Here is a 22,520-nt window from a genome sequence, read left to right as displayed (position 1 = left end):
ATTTTATTTATTCATGAGATTACATAGAGAGGAGAGAGAGAGAGGCAGAGGGAGAAGCAGGCTCCAGGCAGGGAGCCCGACGTGAGACTTGATCCCGGGGTGCAGGATCATGCCCTGGGCTGAAGGCAGCACTAAACCGCTGAGCCACCCGGGCTGCCCTGTATTTTATTTTTTAAAGATTTTATTTATTTATGAGAGAAAGAGAGAGAGGCAGAGACACAGGGACACAGGGACACAGGGACACAGGCTCGGGGAGAAGCAAGCTCCATGCAGGAAGCCTGATGTGGGACTCGATCCAGGACTCCAGGATCATGGCCTGGGCCGAAGGCAAGTGCTAAACTGCTGAGCCACCCAGGGATCCCGGGTAGTTGTATTTTTAATTTTGAGGAATGTCCATACTGTTTTTCACAGAGATAAACTTCTATTTTTTTCTTTTTTTAAATTGTAGCATTAGGGACGCTGGGCTGGTTCAGTCAGTAGAGCATGCTACTCTTGATCTTGAGTTTGTGAGTTGGAGCCCTGTGTTGGGTGTAGCTTACTTGATAAAATCTTTTTTAAAAAAATTAAAAATATGCATTGTGACATTATATTTTACAAACACCCAAATGCTTTTTTTTTTTCTTTGCAAAAGCATCTAACCTGTATGGACTCCAGGGATCCTTCCTTTGGACAGAATGATTCTCCTAGAGATTTACCCATCACTTCTCATGAAGCAGATAATTCACTCACATCACAGAATATACCAGGGGCCCTGACTCAGACACAGACTCTTTCTGCAGAACAGTTCCATCTAGTGGACCAAAATGGGCAACCTATACAATATGAACTCCAGTCATTGGGGGATTCTAATGCACAAATGGTGAGTGTATTTTAGAAATAACTTGTTTTATGCTATTAAGCAAAATGTAATAACCTTATTAGATCACCTTTATTTCTTGAAACTGTTGATTTGCATTGCTCTGAAAATACTGTTTCCATGATGTTCATTTTTAAGTTATGTGAAGATTTTAAAAGATTTCCTTTTGGGACTACTTAATAGAATGCTAAACCAGTACTTCCCAGCCACTATGTCTAGGTACGCTGTCACTTTGAGATTAGTTGGAAATGTGTCATAATTTGTAACTAGTGCCAGCATTTACATGTAACTTATATTTATTTTTGTGTATACATTTGACTGAACTCAAGGTTATTGCTTTACCTACCTCTCAGTCACTAATTTGCAGTCTCTTAAAGCAAAAGAAAGCAATGGAAGTACCAGTGGTATACTGGCAACTAGACATACCTTTACTGATGGGTAGATATGTATGTGCCATGTAAATAACAATGCATAAAAGTGAAAATATTGCTTTAAACTGTTAGCTGAAGTATTTATGGCCAAGTTTATAGTTTGAGTAGAAGAAATGAAAGATGGTTTTGATTAAAATAAAGATAATTACTAAGAAAAACTTTTAAGTTTTTCTCTGATTAATAAGAATATCCTTACATTAATTATATGAAGAATGACATATCTCTTATTTACCTGTTTCCCAAATTTTCTACAATGGGTATTTATTAATTTCATAATAAAAATTATGTTAAAAATTATAACTTCAGTTATAAGTTATACCACAGGTGAGCAACCATTTTACCTAAAATTAATCCCTCTTTTGTTTCCATTCTAGAGTTAATCTATGTCCTATTGTATGAAGGGTTATTTTAAAAGCACATTAAAGTCATTCTTTTTAGTCTAAAAAATGTTAGAGTTCCCATTCTCTTTGTAATTGTATTAAACTTTCTATACAAAGTGGTCATAAAGGTGATTTGTCTGAGGTAGGAGATAATGCAGAGGGTTATCTGAAGCTATGAAATAGAAGATCTGTGGCATGAAGCATGGAAATAAATGTAAGAAACAGATTATAAGAAAGTATTTTCAACATTACTTTGGCTATTCAGGGTCTTTTCTGGTTCCATACAAATTTTAGGATTATTTGTTCTAAGCTCTGTGAAAAGAGTTGATGGTATTTTGATAGGGATTGCATTGAATGTCTGGATTGCTCTAGGTAGCATAGACATTTTAATGATAATTGTTCTTCCCCATGAGCATGGAACATTTTTCCATATCTTCCTCAATGTCTTTCATGAGTGTTCTATGGTTTTCTGAGTGTAGATCCTTTGCCTCTTTGGTTAGGTTTATTCCTAGGTATCTAAGCATTTTTTATGTAATTATAATGGGATTGACTCCTTAATTTCTCTTTCTTCTGTCTCATTGTTGGTACATAGAAATGCAACTGATTTCTTAACATTGATTTTATTTTTTTTAAAGATTTTATTTATTCATGAGAGACATAGGCAGAGGGAGAAGCAGGCTCCATGCAGGGAGCCTGATGTGGGACTCGATCCCAGGACTCCAGGATCTTGTCCTGGGCCAAAGGCAGAGCCCAACTGCTGAGCCACCCAGGTGTCCCTGTGCATTGATTTTATAACCTGCCTCTTTGCTGAATTCCTGAGAGTTCTAGCAATTTGGGGGTGAAGTCTTTTGGGTTCTCAGCTGGTGGCATCACAATTCCAGACTTTAAATTCTATTACAAAGCTGTGATCATCAAGACAGTATGATACTGGCACAGAAACAGACACATAGATCAGTGGAACAGAATAGAGAACCTAGAAATGGAAAATCAACTCTGTGGTCAACTAATATCCAACAAAGCATGAAAGAGAATCCAATGGAAAAAAGTCTTTTCAACAAGTGGTGTTGGGAAAATTGGACAGCTACATGCAGAAAAATGAAACTGGACTATTTCTTACACCATACATAAAAATAGACTCAATATGGATGAAAGACCTAAATGTGAGACAGGAATGCATGAAAATCCTAGAGGATAACAAAGGCAACAATCTCTCCGACCTTGGCTACAGCAACTTCTGACTAGACACATCTCCAAAGGTAAGGGATACAAGGCAGAAACAAACTATTGGGACTTCATCAAGATAAAAAGCTTTGCACAGCAAAGGAAACAGTCAACAAAACCCAAAGACAATATATTGAATGAGAGAAAATACTGCAAATGTTTTATCAGATAAAGGCTAATATCCATAATCTACAAAGAATTTATCAATCTCAACCCCCAAAAAAGAAAACAAATCCAGTCAAGAAATGGGCAGAAGACATGAACAGACATTTCTCCAAAGAAGACCTACAAATGACCAACAGACTCATGAAAAAATGCTCGACATCACAAAGCATCAGGGAAATACAAATCAAAACTACAGTGAGATAGCATCTCACACCAGTCAGAATGGCAAAAATGAACAAGTCAGGAAATAATAGATGTTGAGGATGTGGAGAAAGGTGAACCCTCTTCAGCTGCTAATGGGAATGCAAGCTGGTGGAACCAGTCTGGAAAACAGTATATAAGTTCCTCAAAAAATTGAAAATAGAGCTACCCTATGACCCAGTAACTGCACTACTAGGTATTTACCCAAAGATACAAATGTAGTAATCCAAAGGGGCACCCGCACCCCAATGTTTGTAGCAGCAGTGTCCAAAATAGCCAACTATTTGTGGCTATTTTGTAGCAGTGTCCAAAATAGCCCAGATGTCCATTGACAGATGAATGGATAAAGATGTGGTGTGTATATATGTACACACACACAAACACACACAGTGGAATACTACTCAGCCATCAAAAATGAAATCATACATTTGCAAGGATATGGATGGAACTAGAGGATATTATGTTAAGCGAAATAAGTCAATCAGAGAAAGACAATTATGATTATGATCCTACCTATATGTGGAATTTAAGAAAAAAAACAGGATCATGGGGGAAGGGAGGGAAAAATAAAACAAGACAAAATCAGAGAGGGAGACAAACCATAAGAGACTCTTAATCATAGGAAGCAAACCTAAGGGTTGCTGGAGGGGAGAGGGTGGGGGGATGGGGTAACTGAGTGATAAACATTAAGGAGGGCACGTGATATAATGAGCACTGGGTGTTATATAAGACTGGTGGATCACTGACCTCTAACTCTGAAAGTAAGAATACCCTATATGTTAATCAATTGAATTTAAATTCAAAAATAATTTAAAAAAATAAAGTTTAGGAAAGATCTATGAAAAAACAAAGAATGAAACTAGACTGTTTTCTAACACCATACACAAAGATAAATTAAAAATAGATTGAAGACCTAAATGTGAGACTCAACACCATAAAACTCCTAGAAGAGAGCACAAATAACTCTGACATAGGTTGTAGCAACTTTTTTCTGATTAGATCCCCTGAGGCAAGGGAAACAAAAGCAGAAATAAAGTATTGGGACTTCATCAAAATAAAAAGCTCTGCACAGTGATGGAAACAATCAGCAAAACTAAAAGGCAACCTTCAGGATGGGAGAAGATATTTGCAAATGACATACCTGATAAAGGGTTAGTATCCAAGATATTTAAAGAATAAAAAAAAAATATTTAAAGAACTTATAAAACTTAATACCCCAAGAAACCAATTAAAAAATGGGCAGAAAACACAAACAGACATTTCTCCAAAGAAGACATACATATGGCCGACAGACCCATGAAAAGATCAACATCCTGATCATCAGGGAAATGCAAATCTAAACTACAATGAGATTCCACCTCATACCTGTCAGAATGGCTAAAATCAACAACATAGGAAACAACAGTGTTTGTAAGAATGTGGAGAAAAAGGAACCCTCCTCATGCACTGTTGGTGGGAATGAAAATTGATATAGCCACTGGGGAAAAAAGTATGGAGTTTCCTCAAAAAGTTACAAATAGAGCTACCCTATAATCCAGCAATTGCACTACTGGATATTTAACCAAATACAAAGACACTAATTCAAAGGGATACACGCACCCTGTATTCATAGCAGCATTTTTTACATCAGCCAAATTTTGGAAACAGCCCAAGTTTCTATCTACTGATGAATGGATTAAGAAGAATGAGGTATAGATACAATGGAATATTATTCAGCCATTAAAAAAATAAAATCCTGGGGATCCCTGGGTGGCTTAGCGGTTTGGCGCCTGCCTTCGGCCTAGGGCGTAATCCTGGAGTCCTGGAATCAAGTCCCACATCAGGCTCCCTGCATGGATTCTGCTTCTCCCTCTGCCTGGGTCTCTACCTCTCTCTCTCATTCTCTCTCTCTCTCTCTGTCTCTCATGAATAAATAAAATATTTTTTTTTAAAAATTAAATCTTGCCATTTGCAACAACATGATGGAGTTAGTATAAAGCTAAGCAAATAAGTCAGTCAAAGACAAATTTCACTTAAATTAAACTAAATTTCACTTAAGTCAGTCAAAGACAAATTTCACTTAAAAGTGGAATTTAAGAAACTCAAAAAAAAAAAAAACAAACAAAAAAGAAACAAAACAAATGAACAAAGAGGGAAAAAAATAGTCAAACCAAGAAACAGACTCCTAACTATTGAGAACAAACTAGTCGTTACCAGAAGGGGAAGTGGTTGGGGAAAAAGGTAAAATAGATAATGGGGATTAAGGAGTGCCCTTATCATGATGAGCACTGCGTGATTTATGGAATTGTTGAATCAGTATACCTGGAACTAATGTAACATTGTATGCTAACTAACTGGAATTAAAATAAAAATTTTAAAAGGCAGTGATGTTTTGGGAAATATAGTGGAAATTTCGGGGGGTTTTGTTTAATAGACCACCTTTTAGAGTAACTTTAGGTTCAAAACAAAACTGAGCAGAAAGTATAGAGATTTCTCATAAAGCCCCCTATACATGCATGGCCTTCCCCATTTTCAACATCTCCCACCAAATGGAGCTTTTTTAAAGGATATTTCTTTCAATCAATTTTGTTTATGTAGAAGTTATAAAGGAAGTAGTAAAGATTCTGTAGTGACTGAATCTGCAATAGATGAAGAGGTTTTCAAGTGAAACGGGGATGGCATTTTGGATTTATTACATATATTGTACAGTACACAAAGAGCCCAGTATATATGACTACTTATTAGCCAAGGTTTTCTGATAATGTCAATGCCTGACTCAAATAGAATGCTTATTTCAACAGATGACTTTTCAAAACTATTTGTTTCCATTATAAGATTAAAAATAGTTAACTTCTTTTAGAATAGTAAAAGTAATATACTGTCACCATTATCAAATTACATGAACTGAAAATATTTTTTTAGGTACCAGATAGAATTAGCTAAGGAAAGAGAAAATGAAGGAGATTCTTCTCCATTGTACATAGAAAACATATTTTCAAAATTAAGAGGATATTCCACAGATCATTCTTAATTATGAATTTTTTGTATGATTGAATAAATTATAAATATATGTGTTTTGTTTGGATTTAGTAGTAATCACAGCAATATTTCTTATTTTCTAAGAATGAATGGAATATTTTTTACAAATACTTAATCTCATTTGAGGAGTAAAGGATTTAAAACCATATTATTGCTGTTACTTTTTAAAGTCCAGCGGTATTTTTTGTATTGTTTTAGTCTTTTTTTTAGGTTAAGTAACATCATTAGATAATGGAAAGCAATACAGAGTAGTTTGAATTGGGTTTGAATTTCAACTCACCACTGTATAACCCTGTGTTATCTTGCATAAGTTGTGTAACCTCTTGTGACAATATCCTCAAGTATAAAATGTGTTTACTTCATATACATGTGATAAAGATTAAATACGGTTATGCATGTAAAGTCCTCCCACTTAGTATGCACTCAACAAATGTAAAGCAGTTATCATCATCAGAGTTTACAGTTGCTTTCTCATGATGAAGTGATAAGAGGTATAGCAAGATATTTTTATCTTAAGAAACTTGATAAGGGAGGGTAACAATTACTTACTCTTAATTTCTGGGAAATGTTTATGTATTTAAAGCATCTACTTTATTGAAGTTTTTTTCAAATTTAATTTTTTTCAAATGACCCTCTTAAAACTAGGACTACAGTCTCTGTCAGGCATCAGTCATGTTTTCGTGCATAGTATAAAGGCAGTCTTGGAAAGTAGAATGGTTACAAAGAGTTACTTGAGGGAGAACTGAGAATAACAGGCTTTGGGTAAAACAGTAACTGTCAATAGAAGAGTAGTAGGGTAGGTAATAAAGTTTACAAGGTGTCTGAAAAGCCTGGAAATACAGGATAAACTTATTTTCAAATAATATATTAGTTTTCTTCTCTTTTTTTTTTTTTTTAAGATTTTTTTATTCATGAGAGACACACAGAGAAAGGCAGAGACATAGGCAGAGGGAGAAGCAGGCCCCATGTGGGACTCGATCCCAGGACCCCTAGGTCACACCCTGAGCCAAAGGCAGACGCTCAACTGCTGAGCCACCCAGGCATCCCTAGCTTTATTTTCAAATAATAGGCTCAAAATGTTTTTCTTCAGATACCGTTTTAGTTGACAGTCCTCTAAATTTAGGGCAATGGATTCAATTGTTAAACTGAAGGGAAAAAAGGAAATAATAAACATATGATTTTTCTTATATTTTCAGAATTTGGGGGTATTTTATGGTATTCCTTATGGACCATGACAGGATATATATAAATTCATAGATATAAAAATAAATTCTGTTTAATTAGATATCTAACAAGGTACTGTTTTTAAACTAATGAAAATGACTTAAAATATGGAATAAATGATTACCATACAAATAATTCAGACATAGGGATATCATACAGTAAGTAGAAAAAGAGTAAATATGTTTAGTCCAGTCAGAGCCTTGTTCACATTACTAAGTAATTAGGCCTCATACATGTATAATGATTAATACCATAAGTGGTTAAGATTATAGAAACTAGGACCAAACTGCCTGTTTTGAATCCTAGCTTTACCACTTACCAGTTCTGAAACTTTGGATAAAATTTTTTATGTTCCTCAGTATTTTCATTTACAAAATGATGGAAATAATAGGATCTACCATATAGATAGGTATGTCTTCTATTAAATCCTTGTTGGCTTATGTATCTGATTTCTTTTTTAATGCTTCCAAGATGATTGTTGCTAATCCATCAGAAAATGGAGAGGTGCTCCGTGTAATTCCATCTACCCAGACAGGAATGGCACAAGTGATTATACCTCAGGGGCAGCTTGCGGATGTGAATAGTACTCGGGGTGAGTAATCATGAGATACAGGGGATTTGAGAATTTTTAAAGAACAGATGTATATTTCAGAAAATCACCTCATGAAACTTGGCTAAAATTGATCTCTTTGGGTAAGATTGCGAACTGAATAATTAGAAAAACGTGTTTTTAGCTCAAATAAATTTCATTTTTCAACTCCTGTCTAGGTTAGCTGTCTATTTCATTTTGGAATTCAATGAAGCTGGTTGACTCTTGCTTCCTCCCAAATCACCAGTGAGCATAAAATAAATTCTTCTCGATTATAATAACAGTAATAATAACAGCAACAATAACAAGAATATAGTGCTAATAGCTACTGGAGAAATTTTTACATTCGTATTTTTATCCATATTATTGTTAGCCATGTGACTCATTACTCTTGTATTTAACTATTCTTTGCATCCTCTTTGCTCTTTTCCTCTTACCTTTTTTCCTTCAGATTCAGAAAGGAGAATCATGCTCTTCATTTTTTATTCTTTTTCTTATCTATTTGATAATATTCCTGTTAGTTCTCTTTTTTGGCTTCCTTTCCTTGTCCATGTGTTTCAGTCCCCTTTCTAACACCATAGCCACACTGTTTAATCGTTCATTCAGAGCTAATGACTTAAGAGTAGACAGTTTTACCTTAGTGATATGATTCTTTGTTAGCAGTTAAAACGTAAGGAAAAAACAATTTGCAGACAAAATGATAAACTTGGCATAGAAATGAAAAAGAGTTTTACATTTTCCTATTATATTATGAAGCTATTAACATAACAATTCTACTTTGATATCCTGTCTATTCGATATAAGCTTCAAAAACTTAATTATAAAATTTTAGTAGACAGTATTATAATCTGAAATGAAACAAGTTTATTAGAGACATTTTAAATAAAGCATTATAAGTTTTGCTGTCTTTATCTTTAGAACATATCTTGCCTTTCCTACTTCAAATGTATGAGCTCTAGTTAGTTATATTCTCATGGTCTAATTCAAGATATTGATGTTGCTTTGTTCTTGTTATTGCTGCTCAGATGTCTCTGAAGAGAAATCCAGTGATAGAAGTTTACCAACTGTAAGAGTAGATGTTCTAGCAGACAGTACCAGTAATTACACTCTTCATTCACAAGCATCCGTCACATTGCCCAAAAAGACAGTGGCCAGGTGAGTCAGTGGGAAAGAGGAGTTCATGTTTTGAAATCATCATAGAAATCTTTTTTTAAATTATCACATGTAAATTGGGCTGACTGTAGAAAAAATCAGAAATTCAGGAAATAGAATAAACTATCATCAAATTATTAAGTATCTTTAATTATTTTAATGGCATCTTGGCAAGTAGAAGACTATCCCTGAGTGCTACTTTTCTTCAGTGACACCTGTTATCTTTTGAAGCAATTTGAAAATATCTGAGACTGGGACACCTGGGTGGTTCAGCGGCTGAGCATCTGCCATCAACTCAGGGCATGATCTGGGGATCTGGGATCATCAAATCCCACACTGGGCTCCTTACAGGGAGCCTGCTTCTCCTTCTGCCTATGTCTCTGCCTCTCATAAGTAAATAATAAAAATCTTAAAAAAAAAAAGAAAAAGAAAAAGAAAAAACATCTGAGACTAATAGCATTTTTAGAATAAAGAAATGTCCATTCTAGTTCCTAAAATGTTTAATGGTTCATCATCTTTTTGTGCATTTAATTCCTCTGTAGTGTAAAGTATTAAATGTTTTTTGTTAACATGTTTCTGTTTTTATTTTTGACAATACCGTTTATAATAATTTAGGCAACTATAGACATAAGTTTTTTTTTAAGATTTTTTATTTTATTTTATTTTATTTTTTATTATTATTTTTTAAATTTTTATTTATTTATGATAGTCACAGAGAGAGAGAGAAAGAGAGAGAGAGAGAGGCAAAGACACAGGCAGAGGGAGAAGCAGGCTCCATGCACCGGGAGCCCAATGTAAGACTCGATCCCGGGTCTCCAGGATCGCACCCCGGGCCAAAGGCAGACGCCAAACCGCTGCGACACCCAGGGATCCCTAGACATAAGTTTTGTATTATTTACATTCTTTTAACTATTGGTGACAATATTTAAAAATTAACACAATATTTATGACATTTAGTCTTAGAGCTTGCCATAAAATCAAGTTAACTTTTAACAAGTCACTTGAAGATGTTTATTGGCTCATTTTTTTGTCAAATGAAAAACAATTATATAATGAGGAGACTACAAAATAAGGTTTAAGAGAGATATATAAAGCACTTAAATTTGTTGGAGTTATAGATATTTGGAGGAAGAAACTTAGGCCTTTACTTTAGCAGTTAATAAAATAGTGATGTTTAAAGAAAATCAACTGTATTGTTATTATTTCTTCTTTTATTTTAAGCTTTTGTTTTTATTTTTATTTTTTAAAGATTTTATTTATTTTTTCATGAGAGACACAGAGAGAGAGGCAGAGACACAGGCAGAGGGAGAAGCAGGCTCCGTATGGGGAGCCTGATAAAGGACTTGATCCTGGGACTCTGGGATCATGCCCTGAGTAGAAGGCAGACGCTCAACTGCCAAGCCACCCAGGCATTCCTTGTTTTTTAGTAAATTCTACACCCACCTTGGGGCTTGAACTCATGACTCCCAAGATCAGGAGTCACATGCTCTTCCAACTGAGCCAGCCAGGCACACCTATTATTATAGTTTCTTATTGGTAACCTCAATATATTGTCTTTAACACTGGATAATGAGATAAAACAATTGAATGTCATATGTGTGTTTGTGTGTGTAACTTGTAATATATATTTATTTATATTCCTCCCTTGTCCCAGAATGCTTGAAGAACCCTTTCTGGCTCCTCTCCAGCCACTTTCTTCTAACACACCTATGTGGGCCTGCCGTCTTAGGAGCTGTGAGGTGAGTTAAAAATAAACCTTACCTAGATTCACTAAATTGATTATAACTATAATGCATCCCAAAATGTCCTCTTTTAAGCACAACTTAGAGACTATATCTGTAATACCTTGTTCATGTTTATGCTAACTCTGATCTCATCTATTCTTTTATTCCATAGAGATTGTAGGCTCTGTTAAAACAGAGATCATATAAATCCCTTAGTGCTTTACTATCATTTTTTCTCTTACAACTCTTCTATAAAACTTCACTATCATGTTTTCTGGTTTTTATCTATTTATTTGACCATTCCTTCTACTTCTTTGTTTGAACTTATTTCTTTTCATATTCTCAGTGGAAATTCTTTAAGTTTTACTGTTTGACCTTGCCTTATTTCTCTACATTTTATCCCTTGGATAGCTGATCAACTTTGTTAACTTTCAATTCTCACTTTTATAAAAATGATTTCCAAATCTATATCACTGGTTCTTTTTTATCCCTTTGCTCTTGCCCCAGATCTCCAGCTACTTAGTGAAGTTTTACTTGAATTTCAACTCAAATTTACCATATGCTAAACAAATTACCATGTCACAACTAGCTCTACTTCCTAAATTCCTTGTCTTTTTAATTCTTTGGTATTTATTATCATTACCTTTCTTAATTATTTGCTTAATTATTTTTTCATTATTACATAGCATTGAGCAGGGGAAGGAGCAGAGGGAGAGGGAGAAAGAGAATCTCAGACACTCCCTGCTGAGGATAGAGCCATCTTGGGGCTCAATCCTATGACCCTGAGATTAGGACCTGAACTGAAATAAGAGTTGGATACTCAAGTGACTGAGCCACTCTGGTACCCCTGATGAGAGTTTTTAAAATCGTTGTTATAAACTTTACAGAATTCTATAAACATTAAAGCATTAGCAATTATATGGCCAAAACACATTGCTTTACAATCATGTGCATTGTGTGGCTTACCTAATGTTACAAATCTTATAAGAAACTACTTAAAACTGTCCAGCAGAATGGATCATCACCAGTGAAGGATTCTTTCTTCTCTCCTAAGCTATATCAGTAGTGAAAAAATTTTGGTTAATGGCTAAAGGAATGTTTTCTGCATTTTGTTTCAAAATATTGTTTAATAGGGGTGTCTGGGTGGCTCGGTCCGTTGAGTGTCTGACTTTGGCTCAAGTCATGATGTCTGGGTCCTGGGATTGAGCCCTGCGTTGGGCTCCACACTCAATGGGGAGTCTGCTTGTCCCTATTCCTCTCCCTCTGCCCTCTCCTCTGCTTGTGCTCTTTCTCTCAAATAATGTCTTTAAAATATGTATATATATAGGGGCAGGCAAAAAATAATAATAATAATACAATAAAATATGTATATATATATATTGTTTAATAATCCTTTTTACTTTTTGACTTTTATGTTTTTCCATAAGCATTTTTTAGGTTTGACTAATATGTACTAATTGGATAACTTTTAAAACTGTGTTAAACTTTTATGTCCTGACAGATGCCTGGTTATATTGTACTAATTCTAGAATTTTTCTTGTCATTGACAGCATTATAAAGTCATTCATTTTATTTATTAAAAAATGTTATAGCTGGACTTTATGTTTCTACTTTTGTTTGTAATCAATGTTTTGTGTTTTTTTGTTTTGTTTTTTAAAGATTTTATTTATTTATTCATGAGAGACACAGAGAGAGAGAGGCAGAGACACAGGCAGAGGGAGAAGCAGGCTTCATGCAGGGAGCCTGATGTGGAACTCGATCCCGGGTCTCCAGGATCACACCCTGGGCTGAAGGCAGGCGCTAAACAGCTGAGCCACCCAGGGATCCTCGTGTAATCAATATTTTGATGAAGAAATATCTAGGCTAGAAAGAAATGTGTAAGTCTAGGAATTTTTATTTTTGTTAGGAGAAATTGGAGATAATGTATTGCTTGGCATCAGGTTATCTCTTCTTAATGTGGCCCAAAGTGCAGCCACAACAGTATTTTGATACCTTCATTCTTGTTAAATGTATTCTTGCAGGGTGAAATATTTAATCTAATAAAGAGGAAAAGATTCCTAGTCCCACATCTCTGCTCTTATTCCCTTTAATGGGGAAACACACTTGGAGTCAGTTCTGGGTCTGTATGCATTTTACTGTAGAAATCACAGTTAATAGATTTTTCTCTATTGGTATAGAAAAAGCTTCCACTCTTGTTGAGGGATACATGGTTGTGGGTAGATAATACCAATTTTTTTTTACATAATTTATACCTTCCTTGTTTGAGGAAGAATGAAAACAGCTTACAAAAATATATAAAATATATAAGCAAGGTAGAAATTAAAATGGGAACTAAAGAATAAAGAAAAATAATAATGTAACCATAAAATGGAATTTTATCTTAATGAACTGTATGTCCACACATGTATGTATGTCCACATACACACTTGTCTATAAGCAACTATGTTTCAAAAAGAAGCAACACAGTTATTCTGTGTCCATTAGATAAAAGTAATTAAGTTAATTTCCATAAAATAAAACCATTAACTATTTTTGGTACTAAATTCAAACAATTTTCTCTCAGAGAAGGATCTTCTTAAAAAGAATCTTAATAAGCAAATTCTTTGATATAACGTAGGAGATACCAACACAATTTTCATAGGCTTTCAAAAAGATACATGTCTTACCAAAATTAATTTCAGGACAGCCCGGGTGGCTCAGCGGTTTAGCGCCACTTCAGCCCAGGGCGTGATCCTGGAGACCCGGGATCAAGTCCTATGTCAGGCTCCCTGCATGGAGCCTGCTTCTCCCTCTGCCTGTGTCTCTGCCCCCTCTCTCTCTCTCTTTGTGTGTCTCATGAATAAATAAATAAAATCTGAAAAAAAATTAATTTCAGCAAAAGAAAGGTAACCTAGTTAGTTACCTGTGGCTAGTTTTATGCTGACCTGGTCAGATCCAGAGTTAGAACTTAAATATAAGGAAGAATGGGTATATAAAGTGTTCCTCAAACCATTTTCCCTAAATATTATTTTTCAAGCAAAATTTTGATACTGATGATGTGGCCATGAGTTTGATATTATGTTCTCTAACAAATATTTAGAGAATATCTATTTGATAATGCTGGCTGAAAGTGGATCAGATATACTGATTGTAATAAGTCATTGATAGTAGGGAGAATGACATTCTCTTTTGAAAACTGATGAGCTTTTATCTTAGATAACCACTTCATTTAATTTTTTTGTACAATGAAACATATTTGCTAATAATTTTGTTATTTAATTTCTACTTCATTCAGAAAATTGGAGATTCATACCGTGGCTATTGTGTAAGTGAGACTGAATTAGAAAGTGTCCTAACATTTCATAAGCAGCAAACACAGAGTGTTTGGGGGACCCGCCAATCTCCAAGCCCAGCAAAGCCAGCTACACGCTTGATGTGGAAATCTCAGTATGTCCCATATGATGGAATTCCATTTGTCAATGCAGGTACTTTTTAAAAGAATTATTAAAAAAAAATTATTATAAAAGGTTCAGCACAGCCATGATCCTTTGTGAAAATGTTGTTTTCCTAAAAATTTTGCACCAAATTTTCATTTTTGTGGATGATAACTGAATGTTAATTGATGAAAATGCACATTAAACTAAAAAGAAAATTGAAGTAAATATGACCAATTATTTTGTTGTGAAATTGTATTTTAGTGTATTAGAATAAATAATACTTAGATATTATGCAGATAAATAGAAAGTAAAATATTAATGGAGCCAATGTTATTAATCTAAATATGTATATCTGTTAGGTTTTTTTTTTTTTTTTTTATTGAGTCCAGATAGTCTCTTGTCTCTTGATTCATCTTGTGGGACAAATTTATTTATTTATTTATTTATTTATTTATTTATTTATTTATTTATTTATTTATTTTTGTGGGACAAATTTATGTTCATTTTCTATAGCTTATAGTTTATGACTCTGGAGTTACTATATAGAATTTGTAAGCAATCTGGGGTTGTGTTATATAGATTTCCAATATTAGGATTCTCCAGCATCAGATGTCCTACATATACTATTCTGAAATATTGGGCTAGTGTGTATTAAAGTGATAGAGTTTGTGAAGTTTTTTTAAGATTTTATTAACTAATCTCGATATCCAACGTGGGGCTCAAACTCACAACACCCAGGTCAAGAGTTGCATGCTCCACTGACTAAGCCAGCAAGGCTCCCCTAAAGCAGCAGAGTTTCAAACAATTTCCAGAATTTCACCGTAGGGCTAGTTACACACGAAAGAATGTAAAGATAAGTGATTTATTTTAGGACTATGGGAATGCTGATTCAGCTGGAAGAGTTGCGGTCTCATCCTGGTCCGCTGAGGATATAAAAAAATATGTGAAGGAAGATGAAATAAATATAACCTCTTCTTCCTAGGTTTCATTAGTATCCTATAAAAGAAATGCAGCATTTTCCCCTTCCCTAGTTCTAATTCCCATGTTAACTCTCCACAGGCAGCCACTACATAAATGTGGTGTGTATCTTTCCAGTCTATATTTTTATACTTTAACACACATATTTTATTTTTAATAATGTATTTTACTGTTTTGAATATTTTGAAATATTCACAAATAGTAAACTATAGACATTGTTATGTAATTTTCACTCACCTTGATTTCTTGAAATCTATCCACATTGATACTTTTATAGATCTTAATTTAACCAGTACATAATATTCCAGCATATGACCAAACCACTATTTTTCTACTAATGATCATAGGGTGTTTCTAATTTTCAACATTATAAGGAATTCTGTAGTCAAACCTTAACAATATATATTTTCTATTGAAAAGTTGTAAATAAGTTAATGGTGTATGCATTTAAGTGGAATTGCTGAGTTGCAAAGTATGCCCATTTCGTCTTTACAAGATTATCTCAAATTGTTCTCTGAAGTGATTGTACAGGTCCAAAATCTCTAAAGATTTTGGGCCACATGTATTTCAGAATTTTTGGAATGTTATACCATAATATTACAGAATACTTCCAGCAAATATTCTGTAGACCATATCACATAATCAAATACAGTAATACTTTTTGGATAGTAATACTAAGAGGAATAAATAAAAGACTATAAATAGCCCCATAAAGTTCAGGTCAAGTTTTGTAGTCTGATGGGTTCCCCAAAATTTTGTTTTCTGAACTTTTTAAATTTCAGAATTATACTTGAGGAGTTGACAACTTGTACCAATTTTCACTTGCTTCAGCAATGTGTGAAAATTTCCCTTTCTTCATTTACCTTAGAGTTGCACTGTCAGACTTTAGAAATCTTTATATTCTGGAAATTTTCATATATATATATATATGTGTCTCAAGTTAAAGGCAATATATAAAAATAATACATATATATGTCTTAAAGTTAAAGGCAATATATAAAAATAATACATATATATATGTCTCAAAGTAAAGGCAATAATATATGAAATCCCATGACTCCCCATCTATCCATCATCCAGCTTCAACAGCTATTAGCATATGGTCAATCTTATCTCATTTCCCTACCAACTTCTCCATTCCCCATCTCCAAGATAATTTTATAGCAAATTCCAGATATCTTATTGCTTTATCTATAATTACTAAAATATATTTTATATATTAAAGTATATATCTCTAAAAGATAAGAACTCTTTTATATATGTGTATATATATATATATATGTATATGTATATATATATATATATAAATCACATACTTTAAATGAATTAATGGTAATTTCTTAATGTCATAAAATGTCCAACGTTCACATTTTTTTACTTATCAAATAATGCTATTTCCAGAGGTTTGTTCAAATTCACATCCAGGGTTCACAGATTACATTTGGTTAATTTATCTCTTAAATATCTTTTCATCTAAAATTATTTCTCCTCTTTTCCTCTAGGTAGTTTATCCTGTAGAGCTTGCCGTATTCTGAGTTTAGCTGATTTCATCTCTGTACTGTAGTTAACATGTTTTTTAAAAAATCTCCTATATTTCCTGTGAACTGCTAGATCTGGAGGCTTGATTAAATAAATATTTAATCTCCATTAGTATTTTGCAAGAATACTTCATAGGTGTGCTGTGTACTTGTTATTGCTACCTATGTGCAACACCTTTTTCTGATGTTAAGATTGATTGGTGGATTCAGTTATTTAAGAATATTGTTAAATTTTTTATTTTTGCCAATCTGAAGACTGTGAGATAGTATTTTATTGGTTAAATTTGCATTTCCATATTTACTAGTAAAGTTCAACATCTTTTTATTGTTCATGTAATATCTTTTTTTTTTCATTCTGAATTGCCTATTCATAATCTTTACCAAGCTTTTGTTTGGTTCTTTATTTTTAAAAAATTATTTGTAGCTCTGTATTCTGTATATTAATTCTTTGTTATATGTATTATAAAATACTGTTTTTCAACTTCTTTACCTTCTAGTGTCTTTTAAATTTAAGTATTTAAAATTTATATTTAAAATTTTTTAATTTAAAATTTTAATGTTGGCTTTATCAGCACTTTTATTTCTGATTGTTTCTTATTTTATATTTGAAAAGTTTCTGTACTTGACCTAGAATAGGATATTTTTACTTACAGCCATAACTTATAGGGACACCTGGGTGGCTTAGTGGTTGAGCTTCTGCCTTTGGCCCAGGGCATGATCCTGGAGTCCCAGGATCGAATCCCACGTTGGGCTTCCTGCATGGAGCCTGCGTCTCCCTCTGCCTGTGTCTCTGCCTTTCTCTCTTTCTGTGTCTCATGAATTAATAAATAAAATCTTTTTTTAAAAAGCCATTACCTATATAGTTTTCACATTTACTTATTTATAGTCTATTGCTATGTAACAAATTACCCAAAACTTGATGACTGAAAACAACAAACATTTATCTCGTGGTTTCTGAGTCAGGAATTAAGAGTGGCTTAGCAATGTGGTTCTGCCTCAGGTTCTGTCAGAAGACTGCAGTTAAGGTGTTGGCTTGAGCTAAAGTCATTTCACCACTTGACTGGGGGAGGATCTGCTTCCTAGCTCACTCATGTGGCTTATTCCTTGCCACATGGGCCTCTCTACAGAGCTGCCTCACGGTAGACAGCTGAGTTCGCCCAGAGAAAGCAATTCAAGCAAGAGCAAGAGAGTGCCCAAGATGGATGTCACAGTCTTTTTATAACCTTATATCAAAAATAACATCTTGTCACTTCTGCCATATTCATTAGAAGTAAGTTAATAAGCCTATCCCATGCTCAGGGGGAGGGAATTACACAAGGACATGAGTACTAGGGGGTAGGGATCATTGGGGGCCATCTTAGAGGCTGGTTGTTACATTATTTTAGTCCCCCCTTATCCGCAGTTTCACTTTCCAAGGTTTCAGTTGCCTGTTCTCAACCACAGTCTGGAAGCAGATGATCTTCCTCCTGACATATTGTCAGAGGGTCAGTAGTAGCCTAATACTACGTCACAATGCCTTCGTCATTCACCTCACTTCATCTCATCACATAGGCATTTTATCATCTCATATCATCACAAGAAGAAGAAGGGTGAGTACAGTACAATAAGATATTTTGAGAGAAAGAGAGACCTCATTCATGTAACTTTTATGACAGTATATTATTAGAATTGTTCTATTTTATTAGTTATCGTAGTGAATCTCTTACTGTGCCTAATTTATTAAACTTCATCATAGGTATATAGGTGTAGGAAAAAACATAGTTTATATAGGGTTAAGTACTATCCATTGTTTCAGGCATTCACTGTGGGTCTTGGAATGTATCCCCCGCGGATAAGGGGGGACTACCGTATTCTAACAATACAAATAGAAATAAGGAAATAAATAATTATAAAAGGAAATAAAACTTCACATGACAATATTTACTAATAAATGTAGCTTTTGTAATTTCTATATAAAAGAGTGATAAAAATTTTATAATTAAAAAACATGTATGTAAATATCAGTTAACATTCAGTAAATGTAGTATTTTCAGATTTCTTTCCCATAATGTACATTTGGTAAATGTAACTTTTGGTTACATTTTTACATTTAGTAAAAATAAACTTTTAAATTTGTGTGTTTATATTAGTAAGACTTACTGATGTTTTCTTTCCTTAAAGTTGTGTAAATGAAAGTGTAAATTTTAATATTGCCACCACCAAGTTATTTTTATTATAGTGTCCAGAACAGATGGATACTTAAATTAATATCAATAGTTGGTTTTGGCCCACAGGGAGTAGAGCCGTGGTAATGGAGTGTCAGTATGGGCCAAGGAGAAAAGGTTTCCAGTTAAAAAAAATCAGTGAACAAGAGAGCAGGTCTTGTCAGCTCTACAAAGCCACTTGTCCAGCCCGGTAAGCTTTATTTTTTTATTTCCTTTTTACTATGTATTTATTTTCTATTAACTAATATACACATTTTTATTAAGCTTAAACCGTGCCAATAAGCATATGTGAAATCTAAGTTTCCTTTTACTCCCACTCCCTATGTCTCCCTTTTTTTTTTAGATTTTATATATTTATTCATGATAGAGAGAGAGGGGCAGAGACACAGGCAGAGGGAGAGGCAGGCTCCATGCCTGGAGCCTGACGTGGTACTCGATTCTGGGACTCCAGGATCACGTCCAAAGGCAGGAGCTAAACCTCTGAGCCACCCAGGGATCCCCCCTATGTCCCTTTTTAAGGCAACATCTCTTACCAGCTTCTTAAAGATCTCTCCAAAGATATCCTGTGTATATATGCATACATATATCCTCCTTTATACTCATAAATGTTGAAATCTCAGTAAAACTAATTATTTTCTCTCCTTAAAGTTAGGTAGTAGTATACCTTCTTTCTTGCTGTGAATTCGCATTGCTTTATTTCTATTCTGAATACCTATTATGGTTATTTACTGCACAACTATTTTGCTTCATACTAGAATGAATGTAATGACATATACCACTCTATGCTTTGCTTTTTTTTTTTTCCATTCCCAGTGTACCTAAAAACTGCCTCCATATCTGTACATAAAAGGACTGATTCCTTCTTTGTTTTTATTTTAGAAATAAATAAAATCTTTAAAAATATATATGTATATAATTGGCAATAACTTTATATTAGTTTCGTGGTTCCTTTTTGATAGCCATAAAATATTACATTTGTGGATGAATTGTCATTTACTAAATTAGTCCTCTGATAGATATGTAGACTCTGAAAAATATTCTTTATTATTATATATAAAGTTGCAGTTAAGGGATTTCTGGGTGGCTCAGCAGGTTAGTGCCTGCCTTCAGCCCAGAGCGTGATCCTGGACTCCCAGGATGGAGTCTTGCATCAGGCTCCCTGCATGGAGCCTGCTTCTCCCTCTGCCTGCGTCTCTGCCTCTTTCTCTCTTTGTGTCTCCTGAATAAATAAATAACATCTTTTAAAAAAAAAAGTTGCAGTTAATAACATTGTACCTATTTGTATACTTGTACAAGTATATCATTAGAATAAGTTTGTTGTAATTGCTAGGGCAAAGGTTATATTTTTAAAATATTGACAGGTGGGGGGATCCCTGGGTGGCGCAGCGGTTTGGCGCCTGCCTTTGGCCCAGGGCGCGATCCTGGAGACCTGGGATCGAATCCCACGTCAGGCTCCCGGTGCATGGAGCCTGCTTCTCCCTCTGCCTATGTCTCTGCCTCTCTCTGTGTGTGTGTGTGTGTGTGTGTGTGTGTGTGTGTGTGACTATCATAAATAAATAAAATTAAAAAAAAAATATTGACAGGTGGGATCCCTGGGTGGCACAGTGGTTTGGCACCTGCCTTTGGCCCAGGGCGCGATCCTGGAGACCCGGGATCGAATCCCACGTCGGGCTTCCGGTGCATGGAGCCTGCTTCTCCCTCTGCCTGTGTCTCTGCCTCTCTCTCTCTCTCTGTGTGACTATCATAAATAAATAAAAATTAAAAAAATAAAATAAAAAAATAAAATATTGACAGGTATTATAAAGACAGTTGCTCTACAGAGAGATTTTACCAATAATATTCATACTAGCAATGTATGATATCAACACAATAAGTTTTAGATAGACGAGGACTATAGATTTGTCATTGCTTTGGGTTTTACATTTCAGAGAACTATTCATTGCTATCCAGTATGTATCCCTTGGGGCACTCCAGTTAAGCTTAGGAAATACACTGCCTACCTCCAGGGAACTGATAATTTCTTGACCTTTAGAGGTGAGTTTGGGAAATTCTGGTGCCATAAGGATAGCCATGTTCTCATCATCTGACCGCTGTGTTTCTTCTGCCTTATCATCACTGGCTGAGAATGTTTTGGTGGATCTTCCCTTCCTAAAACTACCAGAGTTCCATTATCAAGTAAATAAATAATGCTTCACATTCTGAGGAAGTGGAAGAAACATTGGCTACCACATGGAGAACTGACAGTGCAGCACATACTCCTTCATCCTCTAGCTGCCCCGACTCCTGCCTCTCTCCCTCCTGCCAGCACCCTCCTGTAACCCACAGGCATGAGTTTTTTATGGCTTCCAGAAGAGTTGAGAAGAGGCAAATCCAGAAACAAAAGTTAATATACGGGATGCCTGGGTGGCTCAGCAGTTGAGCATTTGCCTTTCGCCCAGGGCGTGATCCTGGAGTCCTGGGATTGAGTCCCTTATTGGGCTCCCTGCATGAAGCCTGCTTCTCCCTCTGCCTGTGTCTCTGCCTCTCTCTATGTATCTCTCATGAATAAATAAATAAATCTATAAAAAAGTTAATACACATAAATATCCAGATATTTTTACTGATGTAATTATTGTTAATTTGCTAATATGCATGGAGAATATGGCTTCTTTTTTCTACATAATTCTCTGAATACTTTGTAGTTTAATTGATTTTTCTCTAAACTTTAATGCTTAAACTTCTCGGTAAGTTTGATTTTCTTGACATTATATATGAAAGAATTTCTTCTTATAAACAGGATTTATATTAAAAAGGTACAGAAGTTTCCTGAATATGGAGTTCCTACAGACCCCAAAATTGACAAGAAAATAATCCGAATGGAGCAGGAAAAAGCTTTTAACATGCTAAAGAAGAACTTGGTAGATGCTGGTGGTGTTCTTAGGTATGACATTTATATAGTTATTTTATTTTTACAAATTTATTAGCTCCATTTACAAGAATGTTTTCTGTAAGAGAAATTATAATTGTTTTCTAATTACTTTATTAAGAATGTTTTTTATGGGCAGCCTGGGTGGCTCAGCAGTTTAGCGCTGCCTTCAGCCCAGGGCGTGATCCTGGAGTCCCAGTATTGAGTCCCACGTTGGGCTCCCTGCATGGAGCCTGCTTCTCACTCTGCCTGTGTCTCTGCCTCTCTACCTGTGTCTTTTATGAATAAATAAATAAAATATTTTTTTAAAAGAATGTTTTTTATAAGGGAATTGTCTCCCTAGTGGTTCCCTAGGTATTAAAATTTGCCACTGTATAAACCGTTGTGTTTATCAGCCAAACGTTTGGATAATGCCTATTTAAGAATTATGTATACCATATGGAAGATTTTCCCCAAAATGACAAATGCATATTTAGCAACACATATCATTATATATTTCGTACTTTGTTTCTGATACT

General features: G+C 34.6%; 1 protein-coding gene across 17 annotated transcripts in view; it reads left to right on the top strand.

The window, feature by feature from the left end:
• The window catches only part of CARF (calcium responsive transcription factor), a 105,969-nt gene that overhangs the window by 20,906 nt on the left and 62,543 nt on the right, over positions 1 to 22,520 (top strand). For 10 of the 17 annotated variants that reach the window (XM_072741996.1, XM_072741991.1, XM_072741995.1 and 7 more), the window contains 7 exons: positions 632 to 859; positions 7,968 to 8,088; positions 9,111 to 9,240; positions 10,892 to 10,976; positions 14,236 to 14,425; positions 19,167 to 19,287; positions 21,874 to 22,017. In XM_072741996.1, coding sequence (XP_072598097.1) covers positions 632 to 859; positions 7,968 to 8,088; positions 9,111 to 9,240; positions 10,892 to 10,976; positions 14,236 to 14,425; positions 19,167 to 19,287; positions 21,874 to 22,017 — 1,019 coding nt within the window. Of the gene's footprint in view, positions 1 to 631; positions 860 to 7,967; positions 8,089 to 9,110; positions 9,241 to 10,891; positions 10,977 to 14,235; positions 14,426 to 18,309; positions 18,483 to 19,149; positions 19,288 to 21,025; positions 21,132 to 21,873; positions 22,018 to 22,520 lie in introns of those variants that run through there. The other 7 variants (XM_072742001.1, XM_072741999.1, XM_026002519.2 and 4 more) reach the window with 4 other exon arrangements.

The sequence above is a fragment of the Vulpes vulpes genome, chromosome 16 (assembly GCF_048418805.1).
Source record: "Vulpes vulpes isolate BD-2025 chromosome 16, VulVul3, whole genome shotgun sequence".
NCBI classification, from domain to species: Eukaryota; Metazoa; Chordata; class Mammalia; order Carnivora; family Canidae; genus Vulpes; species Vulpes vulpes.
The sequence above is the reverse complement of the archived record's forward strand: the minus strand, read 5'-3'. Positions and strand labels throughout refer to the sequence as shown.